General features: G+C 39.1%; 1 protein-coding gene across 4 annotated transcripts in view; it reads left to right on the plus strand.

Moving 5' to 3' along the window:
- The window catches only part of LOC131228527 (DNA ligase 1-like), a 51,191-nt gene that overhangs the window by 15,932 nt on the left and 15,091 nt on the right, over nucleotides 1-20,168 (plus strand). For all 4 annotated transcript variants that reach the window (XM_058224234.1, XM_058224233.1, XM_058224232.1 and 1 more), the window contains exons 5-7: nucleotides 5,657-5,887; nucleotides 5,982-6,076; nucleotides 17,810-17,897. In XM_058224234.1, coding sequence (XP_058080217.1) covers nucleotides 5,657-5,887; nucleotides 5,982-6,076; nucleotides 17,810-17,897 — 414 coding nt within the window. The remainder of the gene's footprint in view (nucleotides 1-5,656; nucleotides 5,888-5,981; nucleotides 6,077-17,809; nucleotides 17,898-20,168) is intronic.

Here is a 20,168-nt window from a genome sequence, read left to right on the forward strand (position 1 = left end):
ATCTCATTTAACGCGTTGATACCAATTTTGAAGCATATCCAGGTAGCAGGTGGGCCCAAAATCAGAGTTTTAGGGGCTAATCTGTCCGTTGGCCCACTTCCCGAGATCTCCAATAGTTGAAATTTAATATGTACGGTTAATTTATGGTCCCAATCCCATGTATGAAGTTTCGAGCCAATCGGATGGCGAGAACCCTGTGATCTTGCATTCTGTGCCAATTTCGGGCCTCTTTAACGTGAACGGCTTTATTTCCTCGGATCCCTGGTGTGTAAATCCTTCAGTCTTAGTCCCCTGGGGTTTGTCTCATGCTTTGGTGAATTCAGAGCGTCAATCCATACATTTTAGCATCATCTAGCAAGGGCAGCTCGTGTAGGGCTAGCTACAGGGCCCATACATTTTTAGCCCAATTAGGTCCAAGCCTTAATGGACTAGGGGCTAGGCCCAACCCTGACTTGGCCCTAACCCAGGCCATTGCCACCCATAATTCAAGGTGGATTAGAGCTTCAAATTGGCAAGCAATCATAACTTATTCAAGTGCGTTTGCTTTACATCTTGTTGTTAGATATATTATTATTATTGCTATTGTTATTGTTGATAGGTGAAAACTTTATTAATCAAGAAAAGAGCTACAAAGCGGAAAAGGAAAAACAACAGAAAGAAAGAAAAGGAAAAAATAGATAAGGATAAGAAACAAAAAAGAGAAGCCAAAAAGAAAAGATACAAACATCAGTCCCAAGATTGACCCAAAACTGAGACAAGGCTATCTATGGAGCCCAATCACTAAAGAATCCTAGGACCCTTGAGAAAACACCCGCCGAAGAAATACTCAGATTTCTGAAACAATGATTGTTTCTTTCGGCCCACACAACCTACAAGACTGCTAGGAGGATTCTCTATTTCTGCTTTCCTAAGGCTCTTCCATGATCTGCATGCCAAAAGAGTTGATCCATGGACAACGGCATTGCCCACAAAACTCCCGCCAGGCGCATTCTGCTCCACTAGAGATCTGTAGCGAATGGGCAGTGGGTAAAGAGATGATCTGCTGATTCCTCCGAACTAAGAGAAAGGAGACAGACATTGGGTAGGTACATGCCCCTTTTTCTCAAGTTATCAATCGTTAGGACTTTGTTTCGACCGACTAGCCAACCAGACGGAACAACTTTTGGAGGGGCTCCATAATGCCATACAGATCCTGTGTGACAGCAAGAGATAGAAGCAACAGGTGCTGCCAGAGACTTGTAGAATGATCGGACTGTGAATAATCTTGAGCTTGACAATAGCCATCGCATGGAGCCTTGCCGAGTAGAAGAGGGAGAAAAGTCCTGTAGATGGGAAAGGAGAAGAATACACTCCTGAATTTCAGAGTGCAAAAGGTTTCTTCTAAATGGAGGGAGCCAAATACCCCCTTGTCCTTTTTCTTCCGAGATTGGTGGAGCGTTTTGAGATTGGCGGGTGTTTCATGGGTCATGCCCCCCTAATCTAGATAAGCTGTTATGTTCTTGGCACGTGGAGGATGGGGGTATGTTAAGCAAGAGGAAATGGTGGTGCCTTTTACTCGCTGTGTTGGGCGGTTTGGACAGATAGGAACAATAGGGCATTCATGAATCAAAGTTCTTCCTCTCACGCGGTTTTCTCCAAAGTTTTACTCCTTTTTAGGGATCGTGCGCTGTAATTGGGTTGGTGGCCGGGGTTAATGTGGGGGTTGTAGCTTTTGTTTATCTTCCTTCCTCTTCTCTGTGTTTAGAGTCTTTTTGTTTCTTTTTGTTTTTGCTTTTCTCTTTGTTTTGTCTTGTTTTCTTCTGTTGTTCTTTTTCAATAAGATTTCTTATCTTTCCAAAAAAAAAAAAACCCCCCCACTCTCAAAATGCTCAAAAAGGTCGCCTACCATTATATTTGGATTTGGAGTAACAACAAAAAGGGCCGGGAAGGTTTTAAGTCATTGAAACCTTAAGGTGCTATTCCGCTTTCATTTAGACGTTCTGACCAATGTTCGAAATATCGGTACCGCGTTATGGATCGCACCCTTGGGATGCAGATACGTATCGATTATCGCATGGGATATATCGGTTGTATCGCGTAATGTATCGTTGTTGTTGGAAACATGGGGAAATTGGTCGAATTTTTCTATGAAACTTCAGTGATTATTAAAAAAGACATCAATACACACTTATAAATCAAAACATTACAAAGAACAAGTGCACATAATAGGTTTTCTTTGTATGGGGTCCTAATCTATGTGTTGTTTATCTTCCTTCCTGTTCTTCGCATATAGAGTCTTTTTGTTTCTTTTTGTTTTTTGCTTTTCTCTTTGTTTTGTCTTGTTTTCTTCTGTTGTTCTTGTTCAATAATATTTCTTATCTTTCAAAAAAAAAAAAAAAAACACCCTCTCAAAATGCTCAAAACAATCGCCTACCATTTTATTTGGATTTGGAGTAACAACAAAAAGGGCCGGGAAGGTTTTAAGTCATTGAAACCTTAAGGTGCTTTTCTGTTTTCATTTAGACGTTCTGACCAATGTTCAAAATATCGGTATCGTGTTATGTATCTCACCCTTGGGATATGGATACGTATCGATTATCGCATGGGATATATCAGTCGTATCGCGTAATGTATCGTTGTTGTTGGAAACATGGGGAAATTGGTCGAATTTTTCAATGAAACTTCAGTGGTTATTAAAAAAGACATCAATACACACTTATAAATCAAAACATCACAAAAAACAAGTGCACATAATAGGTTTTCTTTGTATGAGGTCCTAATCTATGCGCTGTCTAACCGAATTCATGCAAGTATATTCGAAGTCTATACATATAATTTATAAATGTAAGAAGACGTGTGGAAACACAAGTAATACATTCAAAAGCAAAAGAAGAATCACTGGATTAGGTAACATGTTTGATTTTATCAGGTAACATGTTTGATTTTATGTTTGGACGCAAAAATTGTAGCCAATTTGTGAAAAATTGAGAAATTTTGATTTTAATTTTTTTTTCAATTTTCTATAACTCAGCCCATCTCCTCCAAATCTCGAATTCGAACCTCTCAATCCATGATTTTTCATGCAAAACATGAAAATCATGGATTTGTAACAATTTGACATTGATTTAACATATGATTTATAGAAAAAAAGGATTGAAAATTAAAAATGCTCACTTGATCGAACATGTGGGATATATCCCACTACTTGTGCGTTTTGTATCGCACAGGTGAGACACAAGATATATGATGGGGACGTCACGCGCACACGCACACCCCCTATGCACGTAGGCAATGAGGAGGGCCCCACCGTCGATCTGGATCAGGGAGGGCCTCCTAGTTAGAGGACTGCGTTTTGGTTCGTTGGAGTAGACCCGATAGTCATATGAATCCCACCATGGGTTCTCATGATCGTGACCTACTATTCTAATTAATCTAGTACTTTGAGTTTTGCTTATTATTGTTATTAAGAGTATCATGGACGGTTTAAATTGCTTTGATTAGTTGCTATTTTTGATTACTTCGTCGCCAAGTAATAGGTTGCGCACATGGCGCGAGTTTTGGAGTATAGAGTTTTATTATAAATAGGCACCCCTTGTAGTCTTTTTTATTTATTGAAGATTAATAAAATTTCTGTGTTTTTCTGCTCCTCTAAACTTCTGAGTTGTGGAGATTTAATTGGGTGTGAAACCCTCTCTTTCTCGAAGGGCTGACTACCGTGGTGCGAAGTCACACCTATCCCAATTCGCCCCCACCTTCTACCATCCATATATCTCTTTTCCTACAATCATCCCATCTGCAAATCCATCGGTATTTTGCAGAGGTTTCTCTTCTACAACAGAATTCTAGATTCTGGTCCTGCGGGAGGGCTAAAACTTCGGCGGAGTACTACGCACAGACCGTGCATCGGATCAGGCTGAAATTTGGAAGTCTTGTGGCCCACCCCTGGCCGACCAGGGTCAAGGTGGTCGTTTCCTGATTTGTGGGCCCCACACACATGCAGGACACCTCCAACGCACGTGCGTCAGGGCCTTCGCTGCTGTCCACGCATGTGACGCTTTTTTAGTTTGTCTCTCTCCTCTCTTTCACCCCTCTTTCACCCTAAATCCCTAACCCTAACCCTAAATTATTCAAATCCCCAATTTTACGCCCTTTCTTCAACCCTAGGGTTCCCCGAATTGAAATTTGTGAACCCCTTGGATTGGGGAATTATTTTTGTGCATGTGTGGATGAATTTACCCTCCTTTGATTATTGTTTGGTCCATAATTTTGATTGATCCAACCCTAGCTTGTGTAGGCTTGGGCCTGCATAGATTCCCCTTGATTGTGTGCTTGAACTTTTGTGTGGGATATGGAATTTTGTGTAATTGTTTCTGAACTAATGTGATCTAAGCCTGAAAATCTTGCACATCATATTTGAATTTCATGTCCTGCATCAATATTTCGCGGGATATATCGGCCGATATCGTTGATACTTAAAACATTGGTTCTGATTGTATATGTCATGCCTTAATATGGCCTCTGAAGGGCTTAGAATGGATCTTCTAGTTGAAGGATGAGGGGGAATCCATTATCGGGGATCAATCTTGAACACGCAATACATTTTCTTTATCTGATATACGAAATAGGGGACCTCACCAAATCAATTATGATAAAGTCTCATATCAGATCATTTTCCCTTCAACAAAGGAAGCATGAAACTCTTCTATAAAACCATTTTGGTTCCAATTCAATACTGAACAAGTCCAAACTAATTGAATACTTGTCTAAGAAATTCCTCGAATCAATTTGCCGTTTTCATAGAGGATATAATTGACATTTTGTAGTTGCACGTTATCCCTTCCTGTACCAGATTTTGACGGAAAAAAAGAAAGATTGTCAATTGCTTCTATCAGTAATAGGATTGACTACAAGTTCAAGTATAGCACATGTTTTTTCATGAAATTCATGCCTTTTCCTGATCTAAATTGAGGAGGCTTTACAGGAAGAAGATTTTGTTCGACATCTCTTATTCGATACTAAAGGAGAAGAATCTTTTTTTGGTATTGTTAGAAAAAGATATACGGATCAAACCCTTCTTGCTTCAAAGATCTTGGCACTTCTAGAAGAATTGGAGTGATATCTCTTTGCAATTTCCATTCAAGATTTCTTATGTGTTTCCACGCCGTTTGCGCTATGGTCAGTCCAACACAATCAAGAATCCCAATTGAATTCCAAGAATTCTTGTAGTACATTCAGTCCACCCTCCAATCCTCTTTTCTAGGTTAATTGATGCTGAATCAATTGAACACACTTCTAACACTTGTTCCACTTTTGGAAGACCTTCACCTGATCTTGATTTTTCATGTATAAAATGTAACTAAGGTATCTCCATTGTAAAAGATTTCTCCATAATGGCCATGAACAATTGATCTTGGAGTGGCAAATTAGCTCTTACATTAACAATAATTTGTTCTTTAGGGTAATGTCTCTCCCGATTTCTGTTTATGCAATACAGTCCCTTTTATGTTATTATTTTACTAAGATATCATGGTGATTGCAGATCATGCATCTAATTTTTTCTGGTCAACTCATTTGTTGGTTCCCAAAATTGGTGACTTCAAAAAAAAAAAAAAAAATTTTAATTTTTTTTTTGTGAACTGCTTGGCGTAATTGGTGACATAACTTAGTGCATTTCCAGGCTGCCAAAATCATCAAACGAGTTTATTCAGTACTTCCCATTTATGATAAAATTGTCTCGGCCCTTCTTGATGTGGGTGTATGGAAGCTCTCGGAGACATGTAGCTTTACACCAGGTGTGCCAGTTGGACCTATGTTGGCTAAACCAACAAAGGGCGTGTCAGAGATCCTTGATAAATTCCAGGACATGGAATTTACTTGTGAATACAAGTATGATGGTGAGCGTGCTCAGGTAATGCTAGTTTCTTCGTCCAACTATTGTGTTGTGTTCACTGCTTTATATGGCATATACTTATATCCTGTGCTTCCTTCCAATTTGACTATAGATACATTACATGGAGGATGGCTCAGTTGAGATATACAGTAGAAATGCTGAACGAAATACTGGAAAGTTCCCAGATGTTGTCAATTCAGTTTCAAGGTAGACTTGCCTTACATCAGTTTTTCTTATAGTGAGATGTTTGTTCAGGGCTGCATTAGTAGACCGCCTTGTCTTAAAATAACAGTATTTAAGAGTATCAGCTCATCACTGGAAAATGTATATCTTGCCTGAGTGCTTATCAGTTTTCAAGCTATGTTCACTTTCTGCACTCTTGATTGATTCATTATCTCACCACTCCCATATTCAATTTCTTGATAATTTTGCATTCTAATCAGTACGCATACTTGCTTTGCAAATGTCATCATTCCTGCAGTAAGGTAGCGGATAGAATAGTGATCAGTTGAAGACCATGCATCTTATTTCTTAAATAATTGTAATTACATATTCTCTCCCGCAATGTTGGTGATTTTGTGTTCAATGTTGGACGATATCGGCCTATATATCCCAGTATATATCTTGTATCCCATTTGTGCGATACGAAACGCACATGTAGTGCCGATACATCCCACATGTTCAATCCGGTGAGCATTTTCAATTTTCGATCCATTTTTTGTTGTTGAGATTATGTTAAATCAGTGTCAAATGGTTACAAATCCATTGGTTCTCCACGTTTTGCATGAAAAATCATGGAGTTGGAGCTTTGATTTCGATATCCATTGGTTCTTCATGTTCTCTCTCTCTCTCTCTCTTTTTTTTTTCCTTCGAAAATTTCCTTCAACCAACTGTCAATCGAGACTAATTTCAAAGTATTTAAGAGTATTTGATGAAACGATCATCACATACACTAATTTCAAAATTTGAGTGTAGATGGTTCGATGGTCCAATTTAGGGAAAATTTAAAATTTCCCAATTTCTCCCAAATTGCTTGCAATGTTGCACTACAAACATGAAATCAAGCATGTATGAGGGCTGATCTACTGATTTGTTAAGTCCTTGTCAATTTTTGAAAAATAATAATAATTTTTTAGTTAAAAATTAATTAAAAAAGTATTTTGGAATGTCTGATGAAATGATCATCACATACACTCTAAATGTTATGCATTCAATTTGAATATAGTGTGCATTAGTTCAGTCAGACAACGCATAACTTATGACCCTATACAACGGAAACGTATTATGTGAACTTCTTTTTTTAGATGTTATGATTTAAAAGTGTGTATTAAGGTCCTTTTTAACAATTCCTAAAGTTTCATTGAAAAATTCAACCATTTCCCTAATGTTTTCCCATGTTTCCTAAAAAGCACGATATATCATCCTGCGATAACTGATATGTATTTGTACCGCAAGGATGCGATATGTAATGCGATACTGATATTTCGAACACTGGTGAAAACTGGATCTGGATCTTTCCTAACCACTTTGTTGACCAAAGCAGAAAATCAATACCATTATTGCTATGGATGAAAGCTTACAAACTAATGGGAATGTACCCACTTAGTCTACACTCTATAGTTTTGTTGCCTCTTTTTATAAATGTCTATAATTTAGTCTTTTGTTTCTAGATGTGGCAAGGGCTGGGCCAGGCTAGGCTGTAACCTGGCTTGAGACTTAATGTCCAAGCCCCAAGCCCGGTCCAACCTCTGCATGGGCCTCTAGCCCAATAGGCTGAAGATTGAGCCCAAAAAATTGGTTGGGCCTGGCCGGGCCTGACCTGATCCAACCTGGCCCGGCCAGAAAATTGATAGAATTCCTATGTCCAACCTGAATGTTCCTAATCTATTCATTCACCAAGTGGGCCACACTCTGAACAAAATCAATGGTCTACATTCAAGATGCAAGGGTTGCCGAATCAAGGATTAGAATAGCATATTTGTAGGATATAAGACACGCATGTGAAGTAAGTTCGGCCTGGCTGGGTAGGGCTAGTCAGGCTAAAATGACATGAGCCAAGGCCCGGCCCAAAAAATTTATTGGGCCATGCATGCTGGGCCCAAGCCTGGTCCATGGGCCAACTAATAGGTCCAAGCCTGGTCCAAAGCTGGGTCGGGCTCATCAAGTGGGTTGGGTTACTCAGCCCATTCATCATCATCATCATTGTCATCATCTAAGCCTTATCCCAACTGACTTGGGTTGGCTGCATGAATCCTTTTCTGCATTCCACTCTATCAAGGGGCATTGCCACCCTTGTTTGTTCCAAATCGTTTTTGTTATTCTTTGCCATTTTCTCTCGGGTGCCTACTGTGCCCTTACTCTCTTACTAAAGTTTCACAAAGGCAAACTGTTTCTTTTGAATTAGTTTGATCTCACCCACCATAGTGCTGATTCCAACTAATTGGGATAAGGACAAGGCGATGATGAAGAAGAAGATGATGATCCACCACAGCCCCTATTCAGCAAGAACTTTCCTTTACTTCATAGCTTCTTTGGATCTGGTTATTCCTTAGATTCTTCTGTAAACCTGAAGAAATTGGACCTAACCTTCTCATGTAGTAGCTCCACTCTTCAGGTTGAGCTTCTTTAACTTCATCATGATGATTCGTCTTCAGGTTGAGCTTCTTTAACTTCATTATGATAATTCATCTTATTTATTCTATCTCCATCTTACAATTCCTCAATTTTACTCTGGTGAATATTGCATTAATATAGTTATGAATGTAGTTATTCTCAGAATTATGGCATTTCTGCCTGTTCAGTGATCATTAGATTGACTGTATATGATTATGCACCCAAACGGGCATTATCTTCAACTTGTTCTTTTCTAGAATAACACTAGTAATTCTGCCTACGATTTGCAAACTTTTTCACACAATGACTATAGCCTAGATGCTAGGAGCAAAATGAAAGCATGAAATGAGCGTGGCAAGGTGTCCCGTATCCGTTACGATATGGCCGTATCGGCCGATACGTAACGGTAACGGCTGACACCGTTATGCGATACGGGGTCGAAACGGGCACTTGTCGATTTTGTGACCCTAACGGCTGTTACGGGGCCGTTACGCACATTACGGGCCATAATGGCCGTTACGGGTTAAGGGCCTAGAAAATAGGGAAAAAAAAAAACAGAAAAAATACCTGTTTTTTCTCTATTCTTCTTCTTCTTCTCCTTCTTCCTCTTCTTCTCCTTCTTCCTCTTCTTCTTCTTCTCGCCCTGCTGCGGCTGCGGCCCGGGCCTCCTTCTTCTTCTTCTTCTTCTCTCTCTCTCTCTCTCTCTCTCTCTCTCTCTCCCTGTTCTTTCCCTCTTTTTCTTTTCCGTTTCCCTCTCCTGTTTTTTTCTTTTCGGTTTCCCTCTCTCCGCACCAGCTGCTGTAGGTACGTGTCATGCTAAGACGAGTGCTGACACTCCTCGAGCTCCGAGTTGTACGAACGGTTCAAAGGAGATCAAAGTTACATGGGCTCCACAGTGATTTATTTATTATATCTACACCGTTCATCTATTTTTAAATATCATTTTAGAGCATTAGCCAAAAAATGAATCGTATCCAAAGATCGTCTAGACCACACCAAAAATAGCAGCGGAGATGATGATTTTCACCGTTAAAAAATTCGTAGGCCCACCATAAGTTTATTTTCCATCCAATCTGTTCAAAAGGTCAAAAAGACTTGAATGAAGAGGAAAAACAAACTTCATATTGATCCAAAAGTTCTGTGATCCCAAAAAGGGTTTGAATGGTAGACATTCAATCCCACACTGCTTTTTGCAGTGTGGTCCACTTGATAATTAGATCTGTATTATTTTTCTTGTCAAGCCTTAAGACGAGCTCGTCAAATGAATGGACGGTTTAGATATAACACATACCTCATGATCAGACCCACATGACTTGCTTGTGTCAAATGAATGGACTGTGTACGAGTTACGCAGCACGTGCACAAGTTAATAAAAATGTACACGTGCCACATGGGCCCCACCATGATGTATGTATTTTATCCATGCCGTTCGTCCATTTTGCCACATCATTTTAGGTTATGATTCAAAAAATTACTAAGATCCAAATCTCAGGTGGACCACAGCATAGGAAACAGTGGTTATAGAATGCTCACCATCAAAAATTTCTTAGGGTCCACTGTAATGTTCATTTTCCATCTAACCTGTTAATAGGGTCACGCTGACGTGGATGAAAGGAAAACACACATGTCAGCTTGATCTAAAACTTTTGTAGCCCCAATAAATTTTTAATGACAGTCATTTAATTATTGTTGTTTCTTATGGTGCGGTCTACTTGAGCTTTGGATCTGCCTCATTTTTGGGCTCATGCCCCAAAATTATTTGGCAAAATGGATGGACCGTGTGGATATAACACATTCATCATGAGTGGGGTCCAAAAAACTTTGACACTCGTGTGCCACACTTCACAATCCGAGTCCTACCTAATTCGGGCCCTTAAAAAATTGTACACGAGACATGTATTAACTTAAAATTTACCAATTAAATTATGGACTGTAATTGCTAACTCAAAATGCCAAAATCAAATTGTTTGAATAGTTTTAATTGTTAATTTGTGGACGCTTATTTTTTAAAATAGGCCTTTTTGATTTTTTTTTTCTTTTCATGATTCACTATCCAATAAATGTCCACCAATTCACAAGTGGGATAATGCCAATAAATTGCATGAATTTGACGCTGATTTGGGGCATGGATTGGTCCTCCAAGTCAGCCCCAAATTGGCAACGCGATCTACCTGAATTTAATTTCATTTTTTAAAAGAACTATTGGGAGAAATGATATCAAATTGTTAAGTATATAAATTAGATATTTAGAAAATTAAATATATGAATTTTGTAGTCAAATTCAGGTTATTTGGTTCATAAATTCATCGGACAGTCTGATACAACTTCTCACCAAAGAGTGGACCGTTACACCACCATAAACATGTTCCAATTTATAAATGAATGCATATTTGGAATGCTTAGAATATTCCGGATTTAATCCATATTTTTTCATATTTTTTTGGCAAAAAAAAAAGCACCGTTACGGGCCGTTACGCCCCCGTATCGCCGTTACACCCCTGTATCCGTATCGGTATCGGAGGGCACCGTTACGCCAAACGATACCGATACGGGATACGTATGGAAACAAGACATCGAGTCAGGGAGGAAACTGGGTAAATGGGCATTTTAGTATTGACATGAGAACTAGTAACTTGCTGCTTTTTTGACATTGTTAAGAAGTCCACACTAAATTTATGATGAGATTACTATCTAACTTTTGGTTTATCAACTTGTGTGTATCTCATGGGCTATTTTTTTTTTTTTGGTTTTCACATGTGCATTGTGGTAAAAGTGTACAAATGGCATAAAGAAGCTAGCAGTGGTTTAGCAATAGAAGATTTAAAACTACCTACCTTTTATAGATTTGGAAATTCTTTTGAGAAGACACTATCGGTATTCACATTGAGTCAGCTGATTCAACTGAAGCAGATACGGCATAGTGGCCAGTATAGGTCGATATGTAGTGGTCAAAACTTGTGTGTACAATTATCATTTTTTCTTTATTTAGTTTTTATTTATATTTATTTATTTATTATTATTATTATTATAAAATTTTAGAGTGTCTAAAGGGTTCTCTTGTTGAGTTGCAAACTTGTAGTATACATGTTATGTGTTTCAATTTTGCATAAAATACATGGTTTTTATTCATTTGTTGATGTACAAACTACTACAAAAACTTGAAAGTCTAAAATTAAAGTCGCTAAGACCGATATTTTTAGTATCTGTATTGACGCATGTATCACACCCTTGGGATACAGAAACATATCGGGTATCACATAATTAATATTGCATGTATCACGTGATGTATCGTTACTTTTCAAAAATATTGGGAAATTGGTCGAATTTTTTAATGAAACTTTAGGGGATGTTAAAAAAGACATTAATACACACTTCGAACTCAAAAGATCACAAAAAACAAGTACACATAATAAGTTTCCTTTGTATAGGGACATAAACCATGTGTTGTTTGACAAAAGTGATGCAATTATACTCAAAATAATTTCATATATAATTTATAGATCATAGAAGACATTGATGAAAGAAAAAAATTGGAGGCCAAAATTGAAGATATGATTTTCCCCAATTTCCCCAAATTTGAAAATTGGAAGCCAACATCAATACTTTCTTAAAGAGATTGCGGAAAATTTTATTAAACAAAAAGAAAAATACAAGATTAAGGTGCCGAGCTGGTGCCCCAATTACATCCTAAGAAAAGCAAAATTATAATCCTTGGGAAACACCATCCACCATCTTATGTCCTTAAAGCATCTCGCATTCCTTTCTTCCAAAACAGCCCACCAAACAACAAGCAAGGCCATTGTCCACAACACCTTTTTACCTTTCCCTAACTCAACCCCATGCTAAGCTAACAAGAGCTCACTCACTGAAGCTAGGAAAGAACACAAGACTAAACTGAGAGAGGATATCCACCTTGATCATCCCCACAAAGGGGCAATGTAGAAATAGGTGATCAACTGTTTCCTTGTTTTTCATACACATAAGGCATATACTGGGAAGCACCATTGCTCATTTGTGGAGATTGTCAATGGTTAGGACTTTCCTTCTACCAACCAACTAACCATCCAAGGGCGGTAATCTTCGGGGGCACGTCATAATGTCGTACATACTTGGAATGCCCCAACCCTTCCTGCCTTCGGTCATCACGGATGAGGTTAATATAGTGACCAAATTGAGAAACATCCTAATTTATTGACCCTCCACACCATCCTATTCGGGGAGGTCCTAGCCGAGAAGCATAGATGAATACTATCTAACAAAGAAACAAATTCTTCTACCTCATCATCACACAAGAATCTCCTACTTGAGGGCTCCCAAACCACCTCCCCATTAAGAAAGAAACAATCAACCACCAAAACAGAAGGATTTGGTGCCAACTTATAAATTCTTGGGAAATCAACTTTTAAAGGAGAATTCCCCACCTAAACATCCTCCCAGAATTGAATCTTCTCCCCATTCCCTAGTGAGTATGATGTAGGACAATTAACCACTTGCTCTAAAAGCTTGAACTGTGAGAGCATGGCGAATCAATCCCTTTATCTCATAGCCCAGGCCCCACCTTGCATGGGTTAGGACCTCGGTCGAACCCTCCTCGTGGGCCCTACATCACATGGGTGCCACCTCACATGAGCCACCTGCCTCACACGAGCCACTTGCCTCACACGGGCCGCTCACCCCGAGTGTGCCCCTGCATCCCACAGGCAACCCCACTCAAGCCCGGTATGAAAATGCCCCTGCAGTAATCACCTCCGGTGAGGAGTCTTGAACACGAGACTTCCCGCTTTGATACCACTTTGATGTAGGACAATTAACCACTTGCTTTGAAAGCTCGAAATGTTAGAGCATGGCGAATCAATCCCTTTATCTCATAGCCCAGGCCCTACATCGCATGGGTTAAGACCTCGGCCGAACCCCCCTTGCGGGCCTCACATCACATGGGTACCGCCTCACACGAGCCACCCGCCTCACATGGGCCACCCGCCTCTGCACCCACAGGCAACCCCACTCGAGCCCGGTGTGAAAATGCCCCTGCATTAGAGTAGCTCGGTAGACAGAAGATTCCCTCGTCCACCAATCCACTGCTGCATGCTCATATTTCTTCTTTTCAACTTCCTTCTAAAGCACTCCGCCCTCCTCCCCAAACATCCAGAGCCATTTTCCAAGGAGGGACATATTCATAGACTCAAGGTCCCTTATGCTTGCACCTCCTCGTAGGCCTCGCAAGGTGTTCTGTTGCAGTAACGGTGCCCATTGTTGCCATTACTGTTACGACCCCTGCAATGGTCTTTTTTTTTTTTTTTTTTGTCAAAAAAATATCCATTAAATTCAGAAAATTCTAAATATTCCAAATATGTATTCATTTATAATTTTGAACATGTTTATGGTGGTTTAATGGTTCCCTCTTTGGTTAGAAAGTTGTATCGGGCTGTTTGTTGAATTTATGAACCTTATCAAAGAGTTGCTTGGACCTAATTTTGATATGCTCTGTTTAAGTTTAATTGTAGTGAATTCTAGAATGTGTTCTTTGGTTTTATTTTGGAGTGGCCATATTTTTAATATCATTTCTTTTTAATCGTTTGAATAAAGGAAAGGAGCTATTTGATGCTTTGGCAAGGTGTTGGTTTATACACAGGCACTCACAAATTGTACATCTGACATGCATTAACTCACATTAAACTGTTTGATATTGAAATACCAATTTATAAACTCAACCCAACCTGAACCTGACCCATTGACAACACATAAGATGCAACCAGTGTTTAAATTATTGGCGATATTATTGAAATATTGCCGATAATATCGGCAAAACATCGGCGAAATTTTTGTTATCGTTGATAATTTGGATTATCGCGGAGAATATCGCCAGTACCCTTGCGTAAATAAGTAAAAATTAGAAAAAAAATTTAACAAAAAAAAAGATTTGATTTCGGTATTACCTGGTTGATCGGAACTCGAAAGAAGATGGTCTGACATCGATTGATAGCTCCCTCTTCGATAGAGGTAATAAAAATCTCAAAATTTCCCTTCGATGTCACAAGATGGATGATTATAGTGAAACATCCAGAATTTTGGGGGATTTCTTCGTGATTTGGGTTGGATGTAGGGTTTTGAAACCCTTAATCGAAAACCCCCCTTTATGAGATGGGAGAGTTTTAAATGCAAACAAAATCCTCCTTTCGAAATCCCCCTTTCTTCAGCGAAATTCCCTCCCCTGCAAATCATTTTTTAAAGCTTCGTGGAAGCGAATTGCGTATTGATATATTCAGTACGCTTTATCGTACTGAGTAAACTCTCTTGGGCCCACCTTGAATGTATGTGGTTTATCGACACCGTCTATCATTTTTTCCAACTCATTTTAAGGGCTCAGCCCAAAATTGAAGCATATCAAAAGCTCTAGTGGACCACACCATAGGAAACAGTGAGAGTAATGATTTCCATCGTTGAAACCTTCCTAGGGCCCACAGTGATGTTTATTTGTCATCAAACCTTTTCATAAGGATACAAAGGCAAAGATGAAGGGATAACAGAAATATCAACTTGATTAAAAAATTGTGGCCTTGAAGAAGTTTCAATGGTAGGCGTTCAATTCACAATGTTTCATGTGGTGTGGTCCACCTAAGCTTCTGATATGCTTAACTCTTGGTATGTTTCCATAAAATTTCTTTCTAAAAAGGACGAACGGTTTGGATAAGACATCCAAATCATGGTGGGCCCCACATCATTTACAAAGTACGCTCTCATAAGGCAATACTTTAGTGGATTAGGTGTTACGCGAGTAATACTTTAGTGGGTGTTGCCCTTAATGTGTAGGGCCACGTTGATGCATTTTTTGTATATCCACACTGTCCATCAGTTTTTTATGGATCATTTTATGAATTGATGTGAAATCTTAAGTAGATCCAAATCTGAAAGCCCCCAAGAAGTTTTCAATGGTAGACGTTCAGTCCTCACTGCTTTCTGTAGTATGGTCCACTTTAGATTTGAATCTGACTCATTTTTTGGCCAATGCCTGAAAATGATCTTATGAAATGAATGGACGGTGTGGATATAACACATGCATCATGGTGGGGCCAACATAACTTGGTAACATCAACACACCAAGTAGGTTGGTGGTTTGGCACACCAACTTGGTAACATCAACACACCAAGTCTCTAATTTTGGAGTGAGACTTTGGTGGGACCCAGAACCAGCGATGTGGGTGGGACCCTTACGTAGGTCTCACCTCGATGCATGCATTGTATATCCATGCTGTCCATATGTTTTTCCATATTAAATCAAGGCATGGTCCAAAAAATGAATCAGATATAATTTTCATGTAGACCAGACCATAGGAAACAATGGTTATTGGCCATTAAAAATATTATGTGGGCCACAAGTTTTGGATCAAACGGATATTTGTCTTTCTTTCAGTTTGTTTCACCTTATCAATAGGTTGGATAATCAACAAACATTACAGTGGACCCTAGGAAGTTTTTAATGGTGGACATTCAATGACCACTGTTTGTTGTGGTATGGTCTACCTGAAATTGCTTCTTCTTCATTTATTGGGACCACATCCTAATTTAAGCTGGAAAAACAGATGGACGGCGTGGATATACAATGCATGCATCAAGGTGGGCTCTACGGTCAGGGTCCCACCCACATCGTTGTTCCGAGTTCTCACCCAAGTTGCGCTCCTGATATTGAGGGGATTTGGGGGGCGACTTTAATGGATCTTTGGATCCACTGAGGTGAGTGGAATCCCTGACCATGGGGCCCAATGTGATGCATGTGCCTTATATCCACTCCGTCCATCTATTTTGAAAACTCATTTTAGGGCATGCTCCAAAAAATAGTCAGATCCCAATCGCAGGTGGACCATAATATGGGAAACAGTGGTAATCGACCGATAAAACTTCTCATGGGCCACGAAAGTTTTGGATTAAGCTTATATTTGTGATAGAATAAATATTCCGGTGGACCCCGTGAAGTTTTCAGTGGTGGTGATTTAATCGCAATAGTTTGTTTCTTGTGGTATGGTCCACTTAAGATTTGGATCTTGTTCATTTTTCGGATCATGCCTTAAAAGGAGCTGTCATATTTGATGGACGGTGTGGATATAAGGCACATACATCATGGTGGGCCCCATAGTTATGTAATGCATTTTTTTTTTTTTTGTAATTATATATATAAAATTTCTAACTATGTAAATATGTGTTTTTAGGCATGTTTTAGGCATGTCCTGAAGTTTCACTGAAAAATTCCACCATTTTCCTCATGTTTTTCCTTATTTTTCCGAATTTCTAGTGATTGGCGATAACGATATTATATCTTTATATCTGGCCAGTGAAACTTGTAGTGACATCGACAATTCGAACACTGGATCCAACAGACCCGGACCTATTTGGATTCAAGTCTAATACCACCAATGTCATATGCATATCCGAACCCAATGCCCTTAGGTGGGTCTAGATATGGGTACACCTGTTCCTGACCCGAAGCCTGTTAAGATCTGTGGAGCCTGATCATCAGAGATGTACTGTTCATCCAGCTAGCACTGTCGTGGGTTGTGCCGTCGGGGGCAGTTTCATAATTTCACACGGAGTTTTATGTAAACCCTAGTTCATTTGGGGTTAATATATATTCTGTCATGAGAGAGAGAGAGAGAGAGAGAGAGAGAGAGAGAGAGAGAGAGAGAGAGCTGCTTCTTCGTTTTTGGCTTTTAGCATATTGGATCGGTGTGAATCCGTGGAAGTACCGAAAGGGAACCACGTAAATCTGTGTTGTGGTTTGCATCTTTTCTCTTTTTTTTTTTTTTTCCCTTTTCTTCTTTTGATGTGTGTGGTCGAGAAGGGATCTCTTCTCCCAACAAAGCCAACCTGTCTCCAAATCTATTCGCTGCTTCATCTGCAATGCATGATCGAGTTTTCCATCTTTACACCTGAATCTCTACTTTGGTTCTTTACATTGAACTCCAATTGGATGGCGTTGGTGCTGTGACTCGTGCTAGACATGCTGGTACTGTTGTTTGCTGTTGTAGGGTGCATCGTGATTGCTAGATGCATGGGATTGGATCCTCATAGCCATGGATACCAAGGTTAAATTTTAACATTTGTTTATGTACTTATCCATGCTATTGGTTTCTTTGGTTCCTTATGTTTAATTATCAGCTATGTCTACTGGTGATTGTTTTCTAGCTTTAGTTCCTCTCTTTAATATATTCTATCTTTGTGAGTATCCATGTGCTGATGTATCGGACTAGTATGATTGCTTCTATGATAGATCAACTTCAAAAAAGGTGTGCAGATGGACGTACAATGAGGCTTAATTTTAGTGTTACCTTGCAGAGTCAAGAAGTCTTCAGTAAGGTCCTTCGTGCTGGATTGTGAAGTTGTTGCTTATGACCGTGAAAAGCAGAAAATTTTGCCTTTTCAGGTTATATCTTTTACCATTTTCTCAAAATTAGGCACACAATTCACTCCATATGTGATCTTGGGGGCATAGTAGAAACAGTGGCAGAAAAAACCTAACATTCTTTCTTTTTTAAAATGTTTTTTGACAACTATTTTTTATTTACTGGGAAATAGGTGTTTCTTCTAAATCTCAATAAATGAACTTTTGTTTTTTGTTTTGCTATTAAATCCTCTTATTGTATTAATAACTATTTTTAGGACGATTATCCAGCTATGCAAATATAAACTCTTCTTTAAACATTTGATAAAATATGACTTGATATGCATGTGGAAACTATTTTCCAAACCCGTCGAAGTTATATTGTGTGCTGTTCTCGTTAGGTTCTATGTTGATTCCATTATGCATGCATGGATTCAAAGTTTTTATACGGATGTTTTGCAGCATTGTGCCCCTCTAGATGTTCATTGAGTTCTTACTGGACTCCAATCTTGTCGTAGACAACTGCTTTATCAAAACAAACCTTGTTTTGAGTGTTAAATGAACTAAAATTTTGATCATTCAGTTGGCTAGCTAAAGACTGTCTCTATGTTTACTTGTTGTCAATTTGCTGTGTGTTGCACAAGTTGGTTGATATATCGGCAGATATTACTGCTGGTTAGCAGTATGAAACTCTAGGGGATATACAAAAGATACATGGTATCAATGATATGAGCCACGATATTGTGATATCAACATTACTAGAATATATAGGTGAGAGTTGTTTTTTTTTTTTTCCTTTTCTTTTTGAGAGAGCGAAAAATATTATTCAGAGAAGGAAAAAAAAAAACTACAAAAGGTGGGGGATGCTGAGTAGGCGACCGAAAACTACCCAAGAAAATCAAAATTACAATCCCTCAACTTAGAAACACAAGAGGTCCAATCGATGATCACCATATTGGCCCTATAGGACGTGCCTTCTACTGACTTCCTCTCATTATTAAAACATCTAGCATTTCTTTCTTCCCACACCGCCCACCAAACTGCAAGCAACGCCATCCTCCATAACATGGTCTTTGGTTTTCCAAGCCTCATCCCGTGCCAAGCTATCAAAAGAGAATCAACGGATCCCAGTGAAGATCATGAGATGTGGAAGCGACCCAATAGATCAGCCCAAATTGACCTCACAAAAGGGTAATGACTAAAAAGATGGTCCACCGTCTCCTCATCATTCATGCATAAGATGCAAATGTTGGGAATCACCATAGCCATTTTCCGAAGATGATCAACAGTAAGGACTTTCTTCCTTCCAACTAGCCACCCAAAAGCCGCTATCTTTGGAGGGATATCATAGTACCACATGAACTTGGCAGACCCTGCATCCCTTTGAGGATTGCCTCCCTGCAAAAGGGAATAGAAGGTTTTAACCAAAAACGATCCCAAGTTGTTAGCCTTCCACAGCATCTTATCGGAATGGGCGGAGGATGGGGCTTTAGAGATGAATGCCATCTAAGAGAGCTGTAAATTTGACTACTTCCTTGTCGTGAAGAAACCGCTTGCAAGGAGGTTCCCAGATGATCGCCCCACCAATGTGGGAGAAACAATCCACCACCATAATGGACGGGACGGGACCTGAGCCAACCGAAAGATTCTTGAGAACTCGGATTTTAGGGCCCCCCCCACCCAAGTATCTCCCCAAAACCAGATTCTTTCTTCACTCCCTAAATAGTAACCAACACCTTTCTAAGAACGCCGACTTCACGGAGGAAACACCTTTCCATAAAGTAGAGAGTTAACTGTTATAAATTCAAAATATCAAAAGATACTTGCGGTAACTGCGATATTTGAGGGGATATCAGAAATATCTACAAATTTTAAAAGAGCTTCTCACCACCCCTCCTCCTCAAGGCATGAGTTGGTAGAGAAATCACAATATGAGAGCAGATTTGGGCCGGAACTCCAAAGGGGAGAAAGTTTGTTTAAATTCCTTTTTTAACAGATAGCAAGAAAACAAGTAAAAGTCTGTATCAATGGTTATGTTTCATGCATTGATTGACATTGATTTCAATAAGAATGTTTTATTTTGAAGGTGAAAATGGGAAAAAAGAAAACTTGGGAAATTCGAATTTCTTCCATTCACTCTTTAAAATTGAAATGCCTGTGGAAAAAAAATATATGTTAATAAGTGTAGGCCAATCTATAGATTCTTTTTTTTTTTTTTTCGATTTTTTTCTAAAACAATTTGAAAATATGTTTTAAAATTTTAATAGAGATATGCACTGGGTGGCCTCATGCATATTTGTATTAAGTAATTGA

The sequence above is a fragment of the Magnolia sinica genome, chromosome 16 (genome assembly GCF_029962835.1).
Source record: "Magnolia sinica isolate HGM2019 chromosome 16, MsV1, whole genome shotgun sequence".
Taxonomy (NCBI): Eukaryota; Viridiplantae; Streptophyta; class Magnoliopsida; order Magnoliales; family Magnoliaceae; genus Magnolia; species Magnolia sinica.